Raw genomic sequence first — 21,885 nt, 5'->3', positions numbered from 1 at the left:
GGGACTTGAACTTAACCTATTCAAGAACTGTCTCTAAGAATCTCTTTCCAGGGGAGCTTTGTTCCCCAAAAGCCTGCCGCCAGTTTTCCCAGCTGTGGGCAGCAACTCTGCAGCCACACATCAGAGTCAGAAAAGAGGCCAGAAGTTAAAACTGAGTCTAGGAGTCACACATGAAGGAAAACACATTAAAAATTGAAAGAGGAAAGTCTGACCCAACTACCAACTCTTCTTGCCTCTGTCCTCCTGTTGTTACAAGGATAAACATTTGGATAACTCTAGGTAAATGCAACTCTGTGCATGAGAGAAAAAGGAAACATGTCTGAAAGAAATGCCTTCTGTCCCCTTACCAAGACCTCCATGGAAATCCATTTTTCAATTCCCGACAAAATTTGCCTTCTTTAAGTCAGGGATACTTAACCTGTAGAGTACTATTGACCTATGTTTATATTTCAAGGAATTTGTGGATTTACAAAGGGAAAATTTGACATCTTAATTTTTACTAAAATTAACCAAACTGAACTCCAACTAAAATATAGCATTTCCTATAGTTATTTAAAAATCATGATTCTGAAAAGGGATCCAGAGGCTTATTTTCCCTGGATCTCAGGTTTATCATCAGGAAAATGAGGAAATTGAACTATATAAGCTTTTAAGTCCCTTTTAACTCATCTATGATATTAGATGAGCCCTATACTAGATACAAAGGCAACTCACATATGAAGAAGATAATGTTTAACAGAAGCAGACCAGCTAATCTGAGAGTCAAGAGATGTAAGTTCTAATCTTGGCTATGACTCAAGCTAATTATGTCACTGATCAAATTCTACATTATCTCTAGACTTCAGTTTCCTAAATTGTAAATATGAGGGGATTGAACTAGGTAAACTCTAAGGTTTCTCCTTCTTGGAAGCTATAATTCTATGATCTCTAAGGTTCCATGTAGCTGGTAAATGCTGTGGTTTTTCGAAATACTCAAGCACAAAAGATTCAACCTGGCCCTACATAGAATGTTTTTTTTTCCCAAAGAGACCAGCTGGCAGATTAGGTAGCAGTGAACTTGGACATGTGGGCAGGCAATGGCCAAGCAAGCAAATATTAAGAACCAAGCCAAGAAGCCACGGGACCTAATTAGTTTAAAGCAAAGTAATGTCAAAATACCACAGCCAATATCCCAGTGGCTTGTGAGGAAGCAGGTTGTAAAAACTGTTGGTCCAGGTCAGGGATGGAATGTGGAAGGGAAAGAGCACTGAACTAAGAGATTAAAAAAAGAAAGAAAATTGAATTCAAGCCTTGTCATTAGTCTACTATGTGGCTTTAGATAACTCTCCTCATTTTAAAATCGAGATTAATATTTCAGAAAGATCATTCTAGCCATGGAGCCGAAGATAGATTGGAGAAAGAAGAGAATAAAGATGGCCTTCTGTTAGGAGGTACTTGAAACAGTGCAGGCAAATTGTATTGAGAGGCTATACTTGAAAAGTAGTTATACAAACAAAGAAAAAGGAAAATCCACAATAACTAGTAACTGATTGGATCTGAGAAGGAACAGTTGAATGTTTCCAAAGTTATAACTATGGCAGACCTTCACAATGAGACTCATCTTATTTTTCCATTGTTCTTATACATAATTTCCCTTCCTTAACTCAGTAATTCATCTTGGCCTTCTTGGACACTCCATATTCTGTCTTCATCCCTTTACAATGACCTTCCCCCCCTGCCTAGAATTCATATTTTGCCCCTCACTTCTTACTCTTAGAATCATTTGTTTCCTTCCTTCAAATTCAGCTCAAATGTCACTTTCTACGTGAATCCATTTCAGATGCCCCAGCTATTAATTCTCTTTCCTCAAAAGTTACTTTCACCATTGGAAAGCAGTTTCATGAAACGAGATACAGACCAATACTTCATACCATATAGTAGGATAAGGTCGAAATGGATACATGATTTAAATATAAAAGGCAATATAAATAAATTAGGGTAGCAAGGGGGAAAAATGTGCCTATCAGAACTTTGGACAAAGAAATAGTTTAAAACCAAACAGAATAAATAAAATCCCAAAAGTAAAATTCATAATTTTGAGTACATGAAATTAAAAATGGTTTGCACAAACAAAACAAATATAGCAAAGATTATAGTGGGAGCGAAAACTTTGGGGGTAGGATTTTAGGGCAAGCTTCCCTGATAAAAACCTCATTTCTCAAGTAAGTATGGAACTGAACCAATGTTAAGTTAAAAAAAAAAAAGATCCATTCGCCAATTGATAATGGTCAAAGTGATGAACAGTTAATTTTCAGAAGAACCAAAGCTATTCATATTCAAATAAAAATGCTTTAACTCATTATTGATTTAAGAAATAAAAATTAAAATAACTCTAAGATACCACTTCACACATATCAAATTGACTACCATGACAAAAAAAAAAAAAGACAAATGACAAATGCTGGATAGAAAACAAACAAATAAACAACAACAACAACAAAAAAAACTGGAACACTAACACACTATTGGTTGAATTGTAAACTAGTACAATCTTTTTGGAGAACAATTTGGGACTATAACTACGTACTCTGACTCAGAAATACTGCTATTAATCTACTCCAAAGAGATTTTTCAAAAAGATAAAATTATCTATTTGTACCAAGAAAAAAAACTTATAACAGCATTTTTTTGTGGTGGCAAAGAATTAGAAACTGAGGGTATATCTACTAATTAGGGAATAACTGAATAAGTTGTGCTATATGATGGAATACTATTGTGCTGTAAGAAATAATAAGTAGCATGGTTTCAGAAAAACCTAGGAAGATTTATGTGAACTTATATGAAGTGAAGTGAGCAGAACCAGGAGATTATTGTACACAGTTACATCAGTATTTTAATGATGATCAACTGTGAATAACAACTATTGTGATCAATACAATAATTCAAAGCAATGTTCAAGGACACACTATGAAATATGTTGTCTACCTCCAAAGAGAGAATTGATGCATTCTGAATACAGGTTAAAGCTTACTTTTAAAACTTAAAAAAAAAATTTCTAGGTGTGTGTGTGTGTGTGTGTGTGTGTGTGTGTGTGTGTGTGACAACCTGGCTGATATGGAAATATGTTTTATGTGACTTCACCTGTATAATCAATATCATATTGCTTGTCTTCCCAAGGAGTGGCAGAGGAAAGAAAGGGAAAGAATTTGAAACTCAATTTGCTTTTAAATGAATGTTAAAATGTTTACATTTCATTGAACAATATTTAACAAAATACATTTGAAAAGATTTTTTTAAATTACTTTCACCAAGGCCTGGAGAGATTTACATGAATTGATGCTAAGTGAAATCAGTAGAACTAAGAGAACATTGTACACTGCAACAATAAGATTATACAATAGTAAATTCTGATGGATATGGCTCTTTTCAACAGTGAGCTGATTCAGACCAGTTCCAATCGTCTTGTGAGGGAGAGCTATCTGCAGTCAGAGAGAAGACCTTGGGGACTGAGTGTGGATCACAACATAATGTTTTCACTTTTTTGTTGTTGTTTGCTTGCTTTTTGTTTTCTCTTTTTTTCCCTTTTTGATGTGATTTTTCTTGTGTAGCATGATAATTGTGGAAATATGTATAAGAGAATTGCACATATTTAACATATATTGGATTACTTGTCTAAGGAAATGGGTAGGGGGAAAGGAGAGTGAAAAAAATTGGAACACAAGGTTTTGCAAGGATGAATATTGAAAACTATCTATGCATATGTTTTGAAAGTAAAGCGCCTTTAAAAATTAAGATAAAATAAAATTACTTTCACCTCTGACATATATCAGCTATGTGACCCTGAGCAAATTATTTGACTTGAGTGCTTTAGACAACTCTAAGACTATTTATTAGTTGCAAAGACAGTGCAAACCTGCTTTGGAAAAGGAAGTTCCTCAGCTGGGAATTTCTTATAAAAATCATATGTCTAGTCCTATCTGTCTGTATTTCATATATACTTTATTGTACATGTCTCTTCTGGTGGAATCAAGGACTGAATCATTTTTTTTCTTATCCCTAGTCCCTTGCAAAGTACATGTAATAAGAACATAATAAACGTCTTTTGAAAAATTGATTGATTTGTTGCCACAAAAAAGAAATAGTGAAGAAGGAATTGTTTTCAGAGAAATGATTTTTGGTTTTGGATTTGTTGAATTTGAGGTATTGGTGGAACACTCAGAGAATATGTCCTAAAGGCATTTGGAGATAAGAATCTAAAGTTCAAAAGAGAGGCTAGAACAAGAAACATAATTTGTTATAAAATGAGAAAGATCAAGTTTGGCCCAGTGGAAGAGTAATGAGAGGGCACTTCCCTACCTTTTCTGTGCACATGAGAGAATAGAGGTACATAATGCTGCAAATAATATCAGATATTTTCAGTAGATATGTAAGCTAGTTTTATTGAATTGTTTTCTTTCCTTTAAAAAATATTTTAAAGAATATCACTCTGGAGTTGGGGGAGGCATACATCTGGAAATGTAGGCAATGTAAAAATAAAATTGTCAATAAACATTTATTTTTAAAATATAGATTTGGGAGCAGATTACATTTGCAATAGGAGCTAAAGCTATGAATGTGAATGATTTTCCTAAAGATAGAATAAAGAAAGAAACAAAGAGGGACAAGACAGGACCCTTTGAGAATACAGAAAGGTCAAGAAGTAGAGAAAAGACTAGAAAATAATACATGAAATAGAAAGGGGAAAGTAGAAAATGGATAAATATGCCAGCAAGTATGGGGGAAGAGGGGGGGAAATCAAGGAAATTTCTATCCCAAAACCTCAGCCTTTTCAGCAAAGAAGACTACAAGATCATCTGTAGTAAGCATTTAGGTTAGAAGTAAAGTCAGGTACCAGGAGAGAAAAGGGTTTGAGACAGTGACTATTGAGAATGAGATAAGAATCAGCCAGGCAGCTAGGTGGCACAGTGGATACAGTATGAAATTTGGAGTCAGGAAGACTTGAAATTTAAATCCCACCTTAGACTTTTACTAGCTGTATAAATCTAAGCAAGTCTTTTAACCTCGCAGCCTCAATTTCCTCATTTGTAAAATGGGATAATAACAGCATTCACCTTACAGGGTTGTTATGAGGATCAAATTCACACACACACACACACACACACACACACACACACACACACACAACACTACAAATTTTAGAGCATTGTATAAATGCCAATTATAATTATTAATAGCATTATTACTAAGAAGAGATGGATTACTGAATGAGATATGTATCAGAAATTAAAAGTAAATGAAATAAGTTCAATTTAAGTTTCTATGATAATGCTCAGTGTCCTGGCAGAAATATTAAATAAGCTGATTGGTTGGGGCTACCCAATATTGAGGATTAGCATAGTCTAGGGGGCAAGAGATTCTAATATGCACTACTAGTGAATTACAATATATATTAGGGAATTAGGATATATATTCTAATAGGTGTTGCTAGTGAATTATACTTGATCATGGGGTCAAGTATGGATATGAAGGAATGCAAAGTTAGAACCAGGGATATATCCTGAAAACACAGCAAGGAGTCAAGGAACCATCAATGACAATAGTAGAAAAAAGAGGTTCTATGTAAATGGGAGCATAAAAGATGGAAAGTTAAAGGGGTGTTTTTAATTGATGGAAAAATTTTTAAAGCTTAGGATCTTGGGATTCTGTGAAATTATGAGATCTAAGATGTAAACATCAATGAGTAAAGTGAAAAGAATTTGACACCTCAAATATTAACTAGCTAACTCTTAGACAAAACAAACAAAAAGTTATCTCTATAACATCCCTGGCAGGTGGTAAATGATTCATTGTTTGAACAACTCCAGGGTTAGTGAACTTAGTATTCAATGCAACATGAAGAAGGCCATTGTACCTTTCTTTGTGTCAACTCTAACTTTTAGAAGTCCTGTTTTGTTAGAACCAAATCTGCCTCTCTGTTACTTTTAAACAATCCTTCAAATGGTTGAAGACAGGGATTATATCCTTGTTAATTCTTCCCTTCTCCAGGCTAAGCATCCCCAGTTCCTTCCAATGATCCTCATATGAACTGGTTTCAAGTTTCCTCACCTTCTCTGGCCTTTCCAGTCCATAGTCATCCCTCCTTTCTCTGAACTTCTTTAAAATAAATGAATGAGAATCAGAGTTGGAAAGACTTTAGACATCTGATTTTCTCATTTTACAGATTCAGAAACTGTCACTCAGATAGGAGGCATAGGAGTTATATAATATCAGATAGATATTTAGTGGCAGAGAAAGACTCTTAACCTAGATCGACTCATTCCAAATCCAAAATTCTTTCCTGCAGCAAGTGCACTGGGGAAAAACATAACCCCAGAGCAATGAACTCTCTCTAAAATCGGATTGATCTCAATGTGTTTCTAAGTTATTTCTTAATCACTTTGAATACACATCTGGATTCATCCTCTCACTGAATCCAACTCACTTGCATTAAAAACAAAAAGATTACAAAAAAGGTAAATGAAGTCAGGAGGCTAGCCCAAGGCAATTGAGTCCTCTTTAAATAGCAGGAGAATATGAATGACTGAAGTCTAAACAAGAGCTTCCCTACTGAGAATGCAGAGAAACAAAAGGACAGAGAGAGAGAGAGTCAGACAGAGAGACAGAGGTACAAAAGAGAGCTGTCATCCACAGCAAGTCCCGTCTTTATCATTCCACAAGATAGCTTTTTTGAACCTTGAAAAACTTCCAGTCATGTGCTGATTTTCTTGACTTTTAATTTCGGGGACTGTTCTCATTCACTTTTTATTTAGCAAGACAGCAAAGGAAGAAGGGATATGAGGCATCAGCTGTGACCACTACAAAATAGATCTCCCTAGCCATCATTCTGGAGCCCATTTTCTATGAACTCCCTTAAAAAGTACCCAGAACCCTGTTGTTGAGGTACAGGAAAGGAAGCTACTTCAGAGAAACAAAGGATAACACCACATCTCCTTCATGAAAATACAAAGTGTTCCTCTCCTTTGCTAGCATCTCACTACCACCTATCAAAAAACATCAGGAAGGCTGCATCTAATACTCAGGATACAGTTTACCATGGAAAAAAGATCATCCATTAAACAACAAAAGCAATAAACCATCATTGCAAAAGAATACAAATGAGGAGAGTTAGGGACCTTACCAAGACTCTGCCAGTTAATGTCTGGGCAGATATCATCACTCCCGCCCAGTCTTTCACAGAGGTCATCCAGCCAACTTCTGCTGCCACCGCCTCCTCTTTTTCATCCACTGGTTTGAGGGTGCCATCTGCCTGAGTAGCGCCATTGTTAATCTTCTGGGCCTCCTGACAACAATGAAAAAAGGAGATTGGGACATTGAGTCAAGTAGAAAAAAAGAGAAAAGCCCGTCCCTGATGGGTGGGATCAGATTCAGCAGACCCTACCTTGGGCATGACTGAAAGGAACTATTGAAAAGTACTCAGTTGGTTTGACATGTTAGTTTGACAGGATCCCCTAACCCTTCATCATCAGGACTTCTTGATAAGTCAACCTACCAGTGTATTGCTAAGAAATATATATATATCTTCATCCTCATTGGCAGTCCCACAGATATAGACCTCAGTGGTCTGAAAGCACCCATCTATAAAATACTGGCCACTCTACAAGACCCAAAGTGGAAAGAGCATCCCAAATGTCATGCCTTTTCTAAGGTCAGCAACAATATCTTATTCCACACATAGGGAAGGAAAGTTGTGGATTATTATTGCACATAGAGTTTCAGTTGACTACATGTCCAATCTCCAGAGCAGAAAAGGAGAATATTAAAGCATAGCAGAGCAAGAGGTAAAAACTATTTGAGAATTTCTAAATAGAGAACCTGTATTAGAACCATGTGAGTTTGCTTAAGGGTAGACTTTACCAGGAAAGCAATAAAGTATTTTTATTTTCTTCCCCTACTTACTTACTATCTGTATGTCCTTGAATTAACTTTAACTTCTCTTAATTTCAATTTTCTCATCAACAAAATGAGGTCACTGTGATTAAGGGGTCCTTGAGGTCCCTACTAGATCTGAAACATATAAGCCAAAGCTATATGAGTAGGTCTGTCTTAGGAAATTTTAATTTATTTTAGTCTTTAGACTCTGTTCCTGAATCATCAGGAGCCTTTGCTTCAAGTCTGTAACCAGATCAATCATTCAACCCACAATTTAATAGATGCCTACTGTGTATCAAGTTAGATATCCTGCTAGATGCTCAGGATACAAAAACAAAAATGAAAGTTCCTACCCCATATTCTATCAGAGATGTAAACAGTACCTTCAGTCTCTAAACTACTATGACCTAAAAATAATCCTTGTTCTAACAAGCAACACACAAGAAACTGATTAAGACAAAAGCCTGCACCTTTAGTGGGATCACCTTCATGGTATTCTTATTGCCAGGTTCTCCCACTAAATCCTGCTCTCCATGGTCCTGAATTCCTGATGTGCTCCCTACACTGACCCCTGGCAATTGCCTATCATAGTTCCTCTCCCACTTGTTTATCTCCTCTACTACTAGCACCTTCTTTGTGATTCTTTCAGATATTTGTCTTTTCTTTTTCCCAGGGCTGAGGTGAAGATTAAATGAGATCATAGATATTAGAGTTGCTGCCATAAAAATAGACCAGCTTATTATGAATACACTCCTAGAAAGCTCTCTCAATGAGTGATGGTACACAAAGATTGGTTTGTGGCTTTCTCTCCCAACTACATTGCCACACATACACACACACACACACACACACACACGCTGATTTTAATATTTTACATGATTATATTGCTTTTACTATAGTAATATTCCTAATCACTCTATTGAATGAAGATGGGAGAGAAAAGATAGAAAAACTCAACAATAGAGGTCAGAAAACTGAGCACAACCTGTAAACACTGCTATTGTGAGCAGGTGATTGCTCTATATTGGCTAATGTCAAGAAGCTCAGACCATATTTACTAGGTGTACTCAATCCAAGGGCTGAGGATAATAGTTTTGTATATACTACTACCAAGGCATGGCGATAGTAATAGGCAAATACCTGCAGCCAGTAAATTAGAGGGTTGGAATATAACCTGGAATCTACAAATGGTTCATGGACTTCCTGATTTCTAAAATTACTATAATAATACCTGACATTTATAGAGAACTTTAAAGGGTTACAAATTCTTTACATAAATTCTCTCATCAAGACAACACTGTAAGATAAACCATACATACTATTAGTATTTAATCAATCAAATCAATACATATTTATTTTTCCCCTAATAAGTGTAAGACCCTTAATTGAACATGGACATACAAATAGAGAGAAATGATTCCAACTTATAATGAGCTACATTCTGATGGAGAAGACAAGTACCTATTATGTGTGTATATATAAATATATGGGTTTACATATATGTATATACATAATATAAAATGGATAAATGCAAATACTTATAAAGTAATTAAATACAAGGTAGTTTGGAAGGGAGGGCATTTGCAGGGGGTAAAGAGGGAAAAGGAAAGGCCCAGGAAGAAGATAGAACATGAGCATCACCTCACAGGAAGAGAGGCTACTCTATTAGAGGGAAGGAAAAGAGAGTACACTCCAGGCACTGACGGTTATTAGAAGAGATATTATCCTCATTTTATAGAAAAGGAATCTGAGGTTCAGAAAAGTGAAATGATAGGACACACATTACAAAGATGGGATTCAAATTCAAATCTCCCCTGAATCCAAGACCAGACTTTCCACTGTCTTATTTCACACCACAGTTAGATAGCACTGCAGTGGATAGAATGCTAGGCTTGGAATCAAGAAGACCTAAGCTCAAATCCATCCTCAGACACTTACTAGCTATATGACCTACTTAAGTCATGTCATCACTATTTCCCTCAGTTTTCTCAACTGTCAAATGGAGATAAAAATAACATCTAATTCTTGGGGTGGTTGTAAGAATCAAATGAGATAATATTTGTGCAGTATATGACACACAATAGGAATTATTTAAATGCTTAATCCATTCCTTTTCCTCCCCACCATGTATCATGTTCATGTGAAAAGCAGTATTGAATAGTAGGTAGGGAACATGACTCAGAGTCAGGAAGTTCTGCATTATGTCTTCCATTTGAACCTGGACAAATAATTTAATTCCACAGTGCCCAAGGCAACTTTCTAAAACTAGAGAACATATCTTCATTGAAAGAAGGAATTTCTTCATCTGGACCTATAAACCAATGAAATCTTAGGTCCCTTCCAAAATAAAGAGAATCTCTTCTATAGGTTAAAGCCAGGGGAGGGAAAGGGGCTGTTGAAACATTTCCTTCAGAAAGGGATATAGTGGGCAAGCAAAGCAATGCAGAAAAAATAACCCTGGGGTATCAGGGGATCCCTAAGATTCTTTCTAGTTCTAAAATGCTAAAACATTATTAATGCCCATTTAATGGATGAGATGGTACAGTAGATAGAACTCCAGGTCTGTAGTCAGGAAAACTCATCTTCCTGAGTTTAAATCCGGTCTTAGACACTTACTAAATATGTGACTCTGGGCAAGTCACTTAACCCTATTTGTCTCAATTCCTCAATTGTAAAAATGAACTAAAGAAAGAAATGGCAAACTAATCCATTATCAAGAAAATCCCAAATGGGGACCAAATGAAATGACTAAACAACAAAATTTTACAAGTGAAGCAACTGAGAGCAAGATTATATGACTTACCAAAAAATCTGCTAAAAGGTTAAGTAGGTGATACTATGGGTAGATAGCTACACCTGGAGTAAGAAAGATCTGAGTTCAAATTCATGTCCATAAACTTACTAGTTGTATGACCCTGCGCAAATCACTTAAATTCTGTTTGCCTCAGTTTTCTCACCTATAAAGTAGGTATAAAATAGTATCTACAAAGGTTGTTGTGAGGATAAAATGAGATATTTTGCATGCCTTAAAGTGAAATAAAAATGCTTGTTGTTGTTATTAGAAGGATAAAAGGACCCAGCTATGTTACCTCCTAATACAGTGTCTCTTTCCATTTAATAGTTGTACAGACTTTATGGAATTTCTCAATTGAAGGAACTCACAGAATATTGGAAGTAACCTAAAGAGTTAGATAGATAACTTATGAAGATAAGAGATTGCTCTCAAGGGAGAGGTAACTTTTTTAATCATGATAGGCCAGATCAATATTCACAGGAAAAGGAAAGACTAAGGAAATACACTAGCCTGAGTATCATCATATTTAAAGATCTCAAAGGTCTTATTTCAGTTCTGAATTTAACAAATTCAAAATAAAATCAGTTCAATCTCTCTCTCTCTCAACAGAAATATAAATCATTACACTCACATAAAGTTGATTATATAGATACTACCTCCCCCCCAAATTCTTTCTCTTCTTCCCATTTCTTTCTCCATTGAGCAGAAGAGCAATATGATATAAATTGCACAAGTGAGATCATGTAAATTGTATTTCCATATTAATCACATTACAAAAGAGAATGCACAAAAAAGAAAAAATCAAGCTTAAAAAGTGTGTTTCAATCTCTACTTAGAGTTCATTACTTCTGTCTCTGGAAATGGATAGAATTTTTATAACATGTCTTATAGAATTGTCTTGAATCATTGTTTTGAGAAGAATACCCAATTCTTTTATTATTGATAATCTTTATTTTACTGTTATGGTATACAGTGTTCTCCTTGTTCTGTTCACTTCATTTTGTATCTGTTCTTGTAAATCTTCCCAAGTTTTTCTGAAACCATCTGCACTGACCTGCTACTTAAATGCGCATATATATATATATATATATATATATATATATATATATATATATATATATTCTCATCCAGCAAACTAACTCCTCCAAATACCGTTATTAATCCCTATTCCAACATCACATTGGAAATTTGAAGGAAATCTCTCATTTAGGGAAAAAATGGAGAAAGGGCTATGAAATCAAAGTTTATCTGAAAAATAAATGCAGAAAAGAACATACTTGTAATTTTAATCTGCATTATTAAATTTCCCCCATCATTTTCTTAAGCCTAAGCAATCAACAAAATTGTAAACCAAGTTCTGATTTGGAGTACTTGCTGATTTCTGAGAGTAAACACTCATGCTGAAAATTTAACAATCTGATCTCATGAACTGATACAATCAGGCTCCATGATCCCTAATCCTGCCTCTTTGACATTGAAAAAGTCACTTAATCTACCCAAGTCTCAGTTTCCTCATCTATAATTAGGGAAGTCATATAAAAATAGTCACTGAAGTCCTTTCTAGCTGTAGATCTATGACCTATAATTTTCTAGTCTTGAATTCACTAGAAAAGAGATAGAAAATTTTGTGAAAGGTTATGGAATGGATTTTTTCCCATGGCAACTTAGATAGAGATCATGTTAATTTTTATAAGATTTGTATCTCCACCATATAGGAAAATACTTGGTCAGTATCAAAGTCCTATTCTGGTACCTCCTCAGGGCTTGAAGGTGACCTTAAGTTCCCAAAGACTATGAAGTTACAGGGTTGGCTTCAAAGTACCAAACTAAAGAGGCTTCAAGTATGGGCATGGTGGCAATATGGCTATATTCCAAGGTCCAAACTAGCTCTGCTTGGGGCAGTTCATCACCAGATGCATCATAGGGTAAAGAATCTTTTTTGTCAAAGCAACTGTTTAAGACATTCTGTCAAATCATGGAGGAATCTAGATCTGCCTTGGAGAAAATCTGTAGTAATGAAATCAAAAGTTCCTATTTGTTAAGAAATAATATCCAAGAGCTTCTATTGTTATATGATTTAAGAATAATGTCTCGTGCCTGTAAATAAACATGACTCTGTTCATTAATAATGCTTTTTCTTCCAAAATACCTTTCTTCAAAATATTCCATCAAAAAGGAAGGTTGGTTCATTTCTCCATTTTCACTAGACTCTATTTCACAACAATGCAGAATATTTAAGAATTAGGAGGCCTGAGTTTGAATTCTTCCTTAAGCACTGGCTTCATTTAATCTCCGAGGTGCTCAGTTTTTCTCATCTGTTAAATGGGGATAATAACAATTTCACAATCAACCTCTTAAGGCTGATGTGAAGTGTTTTGTGAATCTTACAGACTCTAGAAAGATCTCTCTCTGGACCTCTCTCTCTCTTTCTGTTTCTTTCTATTTTTTCTGTCTCATTCTCTCTGTCTCTGTCTCTGTTTCTTTTTTTCTGTCTCTATTTCATTCTCTCTTTCTCTCTGTCTCTGCTTCTTTTTATCTGTCTCTCTCATTTTGTCTGTCTGTCTCTCTTTCTCTGTTCCTATTTCTGTCTCTATGTATGTCTCTCTCACTGTGTTTCTATGCGTGTTTCTTTCTGTCTCTTATTTGTCTTTCTCTGTCTCTGACTTTCTCTGTCTCTGTCTCTCTGTCTCTGTCTCTCTCTCTCTCTCTCTCTCTCTCTCTCTCTCTCTCTCTCTCTCTCTCACACACACACACACACACACACACACACACACACACACACACACAGAGGCTTTTAGTGACTTTCCAAGGTTACATAGCAGCTGTGTATGGTCAGGCTCAGAAGTTAAATCCTCCCCTGAAACACTTCTTAAGCCCTTCTATCAGGGACATGTTGTGATTCTAAGTAAGATCATAAAGTTTTCTCCTCCTGGGCAGTCGACCTCCCTCCTTTCTCTTTTTCCATCCATGTAATTCAATTTAATTCAATAAACACTGGCTCCCTGGAAATGTGCTAAGCACTGGAGGGGGGGTAGCCTGGGGGGGGGAGAGAAGGGGGGCAGCTGGGGAAGTAGGGGGAGGACACCGGAATTCCTCACAAACCAAATAGATTTTTAATTAGTGAATAATTCACAAGCAACAGAGGTATATGGCAGATAATACTATCTTTCCAGCCCTTTACCTATTGTTTTACAAGGCATTCATTATTTTAATTACTTTATGATAGGCAAGGAAAAACACAGACTAAAAGGAGATAATGCATTTGTTATTATTTAGTTACATGGAATCATTGTAAGCCTAATTACTAAGCAGAGGAACCAGAGTTTCAGGAAATGCTGGGGGGCTCCAGACAAAGCCCAACTGGTTCTTGTTTCAGGCTGTCAGTGAGGTGCAAATCCTCTTCTCAGATCTAGATAGCAGCTCTGTTCCCAGGGGCTTCAAACTCTATAATATGCATTTATCTTATTTTGATTTACACTTGAATCTTGAGTGAAAACAAGTGCTGTCATCCTTTAATAATAGATAAAGGCCAGGGAGATTCAGAGAGGCTCTGATCTACCTGAGATCACACAGCAAAGCAGAGGCAGATCCCAGTCCCAGGAAACTCCTTTCTACCTTATTCTTACCCTGCTGCTGCCCTTTTACAAAATCATGAAGTATCTCAGCTGTAAGTGACTTTAGAAGTTGTCTTGCTAGAGGACCAATGTCAGAGAGTGGGCTAGACTTGGGGTCAGGAGGGCTTAAATGTAAGTCCTGCTCTCTGGTCTATGTGACTCAAAGCAAATCAATTAAACGTTATCAGTTTCAGAGATATAATATCTTAATGAGAGGGCCATCTCCTGTCATCAGGATCTATATCTGGCCACTGGACTCCAATGGCTCCGGAGGGGAAAGTGAAGCAGGTTACCTTGAACAGCCCTCCCTCCCTCAAATCCAATTCACTTGCATGTCATGGTATCATCTACTTGATATCATGATCCTCTTTGAGAATGAAGGAAGAAACAACAACAATATCTTGAAGAATTGGGACATTCTGTGTGAAATGCTTTAGAAACTTTCAAGCTCTTTAATAGGAGTTCTTAACTTTTGTGTGTGACCTGGACAACTTGACAGGATCTAGTGAAGTCCATGGACATCTTCTAAGAATAATATTTTGAAGAATATAAAACAAAATGTATAGAATTAGAGAGATAATTTATTGAAATTAATTTATTGATATATCTAGCTATGAAAAAGTTCATGGATAACTTAATTATTAATCTGAAAGCAAGAAACTAAGCCTTAAGTTAAGTCTTCTGCGCTATGTAAGTCCAGTGACCAGATATACACCAGGATGACAGGAGATGGCCCTCTCATTAAGATATTATATCTCCGTAACTGATACATTTAATTGATACATGTCATTATGTCTAATTGCCAAATTTTATAAATGAGGAAACTGAGACCCTGAAATAGGAAATCACTTGTCTAAGATTATTCAGGTAATTGATGGCAGAGTCAAGAATGAAGTTGGGTGTTGTGACATCCAGTTCAATGCTCTTTCTACTCAACCCTACATTAAATTATAAGAAATATAAACCACTCTAATTTCAAATGACAAAGAGAATTTTTCTCTTCAGAGCCAAAAATCGCCAAATCATTCTGGAATCAATAAAATTGGGTACAGTTACAGTAAGAAAAGAAAGGTAATAATATTAAGAGAGAGAGAGAGAGAGAGAGAGAGAGAGAGAGAGGTGAAGTTTACAGAATCTTCCTGATAGAACCAATCTAGGAAGAGAGCTGCAGTCAAGGACTGCCTATTTTGCATATACTCTGTGGGATCCTGAGAAAGTCACTCAATGTCCTCGGTACTCAGGTCAGCTCTCTGAGCTGCAGAGCAGATGCCATCTTGCATCAGTAGAGGGCGTTTCTCATACTAATAAAATCACAACCAGACCTTATCTCCATAGGCAAAAAATACCAGGAGAAGCTTGAAAAGATGCTTAGAATTGTTGATACAAACATGGCAATGCACAACGATAGGGACAAAGGAAGTGTGTAGAATGGGCAATAGACAAAAGGAACTTGAGCTTTTAAAGCAAGGAGACAGATAATTATGGTGGAAGGGAAAGCAAGGCAAGGCAAGAGAAAGCAAAGCAAGGCAAGGAGAGGCAAGGCAAGGGAAAGGGGAAAAAAGGAGGAAAAGCAAGGGAAGCAAAACAAGGGAAGGCACGGTAAGGCAAAGGGAAGTGAAGCAAAGCAAAGTAAGGGAAGGCAAAGCAAGGAGAAGCAAAAAAGGAGAGGAAAAGCAAGGGAGGCAAGGCAAAGGAAAGCAAGGGAAGTCAAGACAAGGCAAGAGAAAAAAAAAAGCAAGATAAGGAGAGACAACTCAAGGGAAAGAAAAGAAAGGAGAGGAAAACCAAGGGAGGAAAAAATAGGGAAGGCAAGGCAAGAGAGAAAGCAAAGCAAGGCAAGGGGAGGCAAAGCAAGGGGAAGGAAAGAAAGGGAGGCAAAACAAGGGAAATCAAGGCAAGGCAAGAGGAAGCAAAGCAAGAGAAGGCAAGGCAAGAGAAAGCAAGGGAAGTGAAGGCAAAAAAGGAGAGGAAAAGCAAGCAAAGGCAAGGTAAAGTAAGGGAAGAGAAGACAAAGCCAGGGAAAGCAAGGCAAGGCAAGGCAAGGCAAGGGGAAACAAAGTAAGGGAAGGCAAAGCAAGGGAAGGGAAGGAAACATAGTGGAAGGCAAAGCAAGGGAGAAACCAAGCAAGGGCAGGCAAAGCAAGGCAAGAAATTATTATTATTTTCATTGAAACTGACGCAAACAAGTTAAGTAACTCACCAGAGGCACACAGTTAACAGTGTCTGAGACTGGATTTGAACTCAGGTTCCTGACTCCAAGCCCAGCACTCTCTATATGCCCCCTAGCTGCCTCACTTACCAGGAAGATTTATTGAGATAGCAGTGGTGACTATATTAGCACAGTAGGAATGTTATTTAGTGCAAAATTCTGAGGCAGATGTTATTATCTTCTGCCTTTTATAGATGTGAAAACTGAGGCTTACAGACGCTAGGACAACAGACTCAAACCAATGGCTTCTTGACGCCCATTTCAGAGCTCTACCCATTCTCCTGCACAGCCTTTTTATAAAAGAGCATAGCGAGTGGATCACAGCCATAGATATAAAATTGGAAAGGACTTTAGGAATCACCTAGTAATTTTTATACATTTATATATAGTGCTTACTATGTGTCGGACCATGCAAAGCAATTTTTTTGGTTTTGTTTTTACAAATATCTCCTTTGATTCCCACAACAGTATTGCAAGGTAGGTGCTGTTATTATCCCCACTTTACAGTTGAGGAAAGTGATTTGCCCAGGTGCATACAGCAGGTGGTATCTGAGGATGAATTTGAACTCAGGTTTTCCTTCTTTCACATGTGCTGCTGTGCCCCGTAGCTGCCATAAAACTCCCAGATTGGATGTTGAAAGGCTTCCATAATCTGACTCCAGTCCATCATTCCTCCTGTGCTCTAGCCTGCATGACTTACTCTGTACCCTACACATCCCCTGCACCCAGAGACGTCCTCCCTGCTCATGCTGGCCACGTGGAATCCCCAGATTCCTTCCAGGTTCTGTGATCCTCCCTCTGAAATAAGACCTTTCCTATTCTCCTCCTCACTCCCCACTAGGTGTCTGCAAATTATTAAATTAATTTACTTTTTTTTAGCATTGCTTATTGAAATATCTGTATAAATGCCACATCCCTATATCTGCCTTGAGGTCAGAAACCATTTCAAGTTTTGTCTTTCTATTTTCAGAATGCAGAACAGTATAGATATTTAATATATGTTGGATGAATGAATGAAAATTTGGAAGGCTCCTGACACATTCATCCTTGATCATCATCACCACATTATTTTTAAAGCACCGATGACTTTACTGATTGTATGCTCCTTCTGGTGAGAAACTCCTACTAAGGAGCTTTGAAACCCATCTTAGAGATACTCCAGGCTCTGGCAATGTTAGTGACTTGCCTGAGTCACAGAACCAGTAGATGGTGTAGGCAAGACTATCAGTTCCAAGAATCTCCAACTACTTTTAGCAATAGTCTAAGAGAAGGATCTTAGAGTGGGAGGAGGTGGGGGGACTTGGAAGTTTTAGAGAAATAGGAATTTCTGATTCCTAACTCCTGTGTGTTCCCAGTTCCCATGTTGATCTTCCATGTCAGAACACGGAATCTGAGGGTTCCATGCCCCTTGAACAGGGATGACCGGATCTCTGGCTGAGGGGTCCTCCAGGCCCAGCACACCTGCTCTTCAACTCCCTGCCTGACAGGGCCCACACACACACATTTACCCAACACCTGCCAGGCTGAGCTGTGTGCCAAGGTCGTTGAAGTCACACACTTCTGCAGAGCAGCTGCATTAGAGAAGAGGGCTCGTTCCCCAGTCAAGGAGGAATCTGACTGGCATAAGGGGGAACGTGCCAGGAGTGGGGAAATTCCAAAGTTGCTCTTGCCAAGGTTCCCCCAACCCGAGGCCGCCAGACTTCCTCGTTGCCCAATTAATCTTCACGTCCCTGGATATCAAATCTCTTACCCCAAGCTGTATGAGGTTAACAGGATTATTAGTAGGGGTAGGAAGGGGAGGGAAGTTTTTTTTTTTTTTCTAGTGGGAATGTGGGTTGAGGGGAGGGAGGGCTATACCTGTGCAAGAAGCTTTGAGGGATGTGATTTAGACTCCGCAGACTTCCGGGGAAAATATTTGCAAGCTGCTGGGCAAAGCGTGACAGTTGCAAATTTGACAAGATTAGGAAAGGCAGAGAAAGAGAGAAGTTTCCTCTCCTACTAGTCTTTCTCCCTCCCCTTCCATCCAAGCTGGACTGAGGACTCAGTAGGGTTTCAGTTCATAATAAGTAAATCATAAGTGTGCTGGGAAAGAAACATGAGGGAAAAGGGAGGAAAAAAATACGTTCTGTGTGTGTATGTGTGTGTGTCTGTGTTTGTCTCTGTGTCTCTGTCCCTGTGTCTGTCTGTTTCTCTCTCCCTCTCATTCTCTCTGTCTCTCTATATCTCTTTCTCTCTCTCTGTCTCTCTTCTGTCTCTGCCTCTCTCTCTCTCTCTCTCTCTCTCTCTCTCTCTCTCTCTCTCTCTCTCTCTCTCTCTCTGTGTGTGTGTGTGTGTGTGTGTGTCTCTATCTCTTCTGTCTCTGTATCTGTCTCTCTGTCTCCCCTCCCCTATCTGTCTTTCTCTCCCCCCTCTCACTTTCCTTCTCACTTTCCTTCTTCCTCTGTCTCTCTCTCTTTCTCTCTGTGTGTATTTGTCTCTCTCCCTCTCCATCTTCCTCTTCCCTCTCCATCTCCCTCTCCTTCCCTCCCTCGCTCTTCCTTCCTTTCCTTTTCTCTGTCTATCTCCCCCTCTCTCTGATGGTTCCAAAGACAGGGCTGGCAGATCCTTTCATAGAACTACAAACATAGAACTCAAAAAGGCATCCATAGAATCCAACCTTTTTCTTTTCCATATGAGGAAGTGAATCCCAGATAAAAACTAAACGATTTGTCCCAGATCACAAACGAATTAAGTGGTAGAATCAGGATTTGAACCCAGAGTCTTTGAGCCCAGATACTGGTGGGCAACTCATCTGTCCTAGCTTCCTTTCCACCCTTTCCATTTTGCCACCCTCACTGCCTTTTCTTTCTTTAGTTACTTTTTAAAAGTATTTTTATCTCTCCCTTCCATCTTTCCTCCCACTACACACCTACACTGCCCCCTCAGTCTCAAAGGTGTGGAGTGTGGTCACAGTAAGGAGAAGGCTCTGATTAGAGAACAGTCTGCTATTGATTGATTGTGCAATTTTGAGTAAATTGCCTCCTCCCTGACTTCAGTTTTGTTATCTGTCAAATGGACACAAAATCTGCCCTAGCTGCATAGAGGGGTCTGGTGATGAAAAAGCTGGAAAATTTACTGAGGGATCCTCAATAATGCCATATCTGCCTTGCCAGAAACCTCAACTATATCCTCAGAGGCAGCTTAGAAGAGAACGCTACTCATGGAGCCAGGGTTCGAGAGGATTGAAAAACAAAACCTGTACAAGAATCACATTAATTCTATTTTCATTAAGATCATTTAATAAAGCCACAGATTGAGCCTTGAGGTCAGGGTGATCCATGTTCAAGTCCTGTGGTTGATACATACTAACTATCCAAGTGATTGTAGGCAAGTCATTAACCTTTATTTATCCCAAGTTTGGGAGTAACAACATCAGAGGATGGAGTTCCCCACACTGATAGTTTCCCAGACTACAAGTCTGAGCTTTTAAAAAAAAAAAAAAAAAACAACTTCTGACTATCTCCCAAGATCAAGAGCAACTAGATGGTGCAGGAGATAGAGCATGGAACTTTGTTAGGAAAATCTGAGTTCAAATACAGGCTCAGACATTTACTGGCTGTGTGACTCTGGAGAAGGCATTTGGCAGCAATTTACCTCAATTTCCTTATCTGTAAAATGAGCATAATAATAGCGCCTACTTCCCAGTGTTGTTGTGAGGTTCAAATGAGATACTTTTAAAAAAGAACTTAGCACAGTGCTTTAGTAAGTGCTATATAAATGCTAGCTATTATTGTTAACAATTATTATCCTTGGGGGCAGTTAGGTAGTACAATGGGTAGAGCACCAGCCCTGAAGTCAGGAGGAGCTGAGTTCAAATATGGCTTCAGACACTTAATATTTCATAGCTGTATGACCCTAGGCAAGTCACTTAACTCCAATTGCCTCAGGAAAAAAAAATTATTATCCTTACTCCCCCAGAAGCCAATGATAGAGGCTCAAGGCCCTTCTAATCCCATCCTCCATCATGCCTCAGTTTCTTCATCTGTAAAAAAAAAAAAATCACTTAAAGAGGTACAGATACTAGGAAATCTGAATTATAGAGCATATTCTCCTAAATCCAGAAAAGGGCTCAAAAATGAATGTCAGGGTCAAGCATTGTTCATATAGTTCAATAACAATGACAGGCTATCCAGGTCCAAATCCCCACTCTATTATAAGGCCGGTCTCCAAACTAAGAAGACCTAAGTTCAAGTTTTGACTCTTAGACATACCATCAACGTGACTCTGGTCAAGTCTTCATTTAATCTGTTGGTACCCTCTGCCACCATCTAAGTGGCATTGCAAGTGGTGACCTGCTTTGGAAGAGATTCATATCACGGGTCCAATATCTATCCTGGTCAATCAGAATGACTCTACCAGGGGAAGATGGAAATGGTATGTGACGTTGCCAACTTCTGAATCTGTTTGTTGCTCAGTTGTTTTTGGTCATATCTAACTCTTCATGACCTCGTAGGGAGTTCTCTTGATAAAGGTACTGGAGTGGTTTGCCATTTCCTTCTCCAGGACATTTTACAGATGAGGAAACTGAGGCAAACAGAGTTAAGTGACATACCCACAATATCCAGCTGATATGAGCCTGTGATGAGATTTGAACTCATGAAGATGAGTTCCTGACTCTTGGTCTGGAGCTCCATGCACTATGGCACTACCTCGCTACTCACCCAGATTTCTAAACAGCAATGTACAAGAATACTTTGGAATATCAAGCATGCAGGATAGTCCCTCTCCAGAGAAGCCTTGAGATTTTAAGGCAAAAAGATAAGTGTAACCTCATACATATCAGTGAGATTTGATGAAATCTGTGAGATAATGATAATGCCATCAGTTAACAAGCATTTATTGAGAACCCACAATTGACCAGCAAGCAATTTAGATTAGAAAACCAGTTTTGGAGCCAAGGTTCCAGCTCCCCTCTTATGCAAAATTGCTAAGTGATCCTAGGTACATCTCTTAACATCTCAGTGTTCTACAAAACTCTGAGAATTCTTAATCTTTTGTTTTGTTTTGTTTTGTTACAGATCCCTTTGGTGAAATCCACAGATCCCTTCTCAGGTTAATGTTTCTAAATGTATAAAATAAAATGAATGAGATTACAAAGGAGAGAAATTCTACTGAAATGCAGTCATCAAAATGTGCTGTCATTGTTGTGATGTCGATTTAGTCACATCTGAATCTTTGTGACCCATTTGGGATTTTGTTTTTGTTTTTGTTTTTGTATTTTTGGCAAGGATACCAGAGTAATTTGCCATTTCCTTCTCCAGTACATTTTATGATGAGCAAACTAAGGCAAACAAGGCTAAGTGACTTGCTCAGGGTCATAT

The 21,885-nt window shown here is 38.0% G+C and overlaps 1 protein-coding gene across 15 annotated transcripts in view; it reads right to left on the bottom strand.

Annotated features, from left to right (window-relative positions):
• Positions 1 to 21,885, bottom strand: part of KCNMA1 (potassium calcium-activated channel subfamily M alpha 1) — an 891,121-nt gene that overhangs the window by 631,618 nt on the left and 237,618 nt on the right. For all 15 annotated transcript variants that reach the window (XM_051982041.1, XM_051982028.1, XM_051982029.1 and 12 more), the window contains exon 2: positions 7,157 to 7,318. In XM_051982041.1, coding sequence (XP_051838001.1) covers positions 7,157 to 7,318 — 162 coding nt within the window. The remainder of the gene's footprint in view (positions 1 to 7,156; positions 7,319 to 21,885) is intronic.

The sequence above is a fragment of the Antechinus flavipes genome, chromosome 2 (genome assembly GCF_016432865.1).
Source record: "Antechinus flavipes isolate AdamAnt ecotype Samford, QLD, Australia chromosome 2, AdamAnt_v2, whole genome shotgun sequence".
NCBI lineage: Eukaryota > Metazoa > Chordata > Mammalia > Dasyuromorphia > Dasyuridae > Antechinus > Antechinus flavipes.
This window is presented reverse-complemented; position numbering and strand designations above follow the sequence as displayed.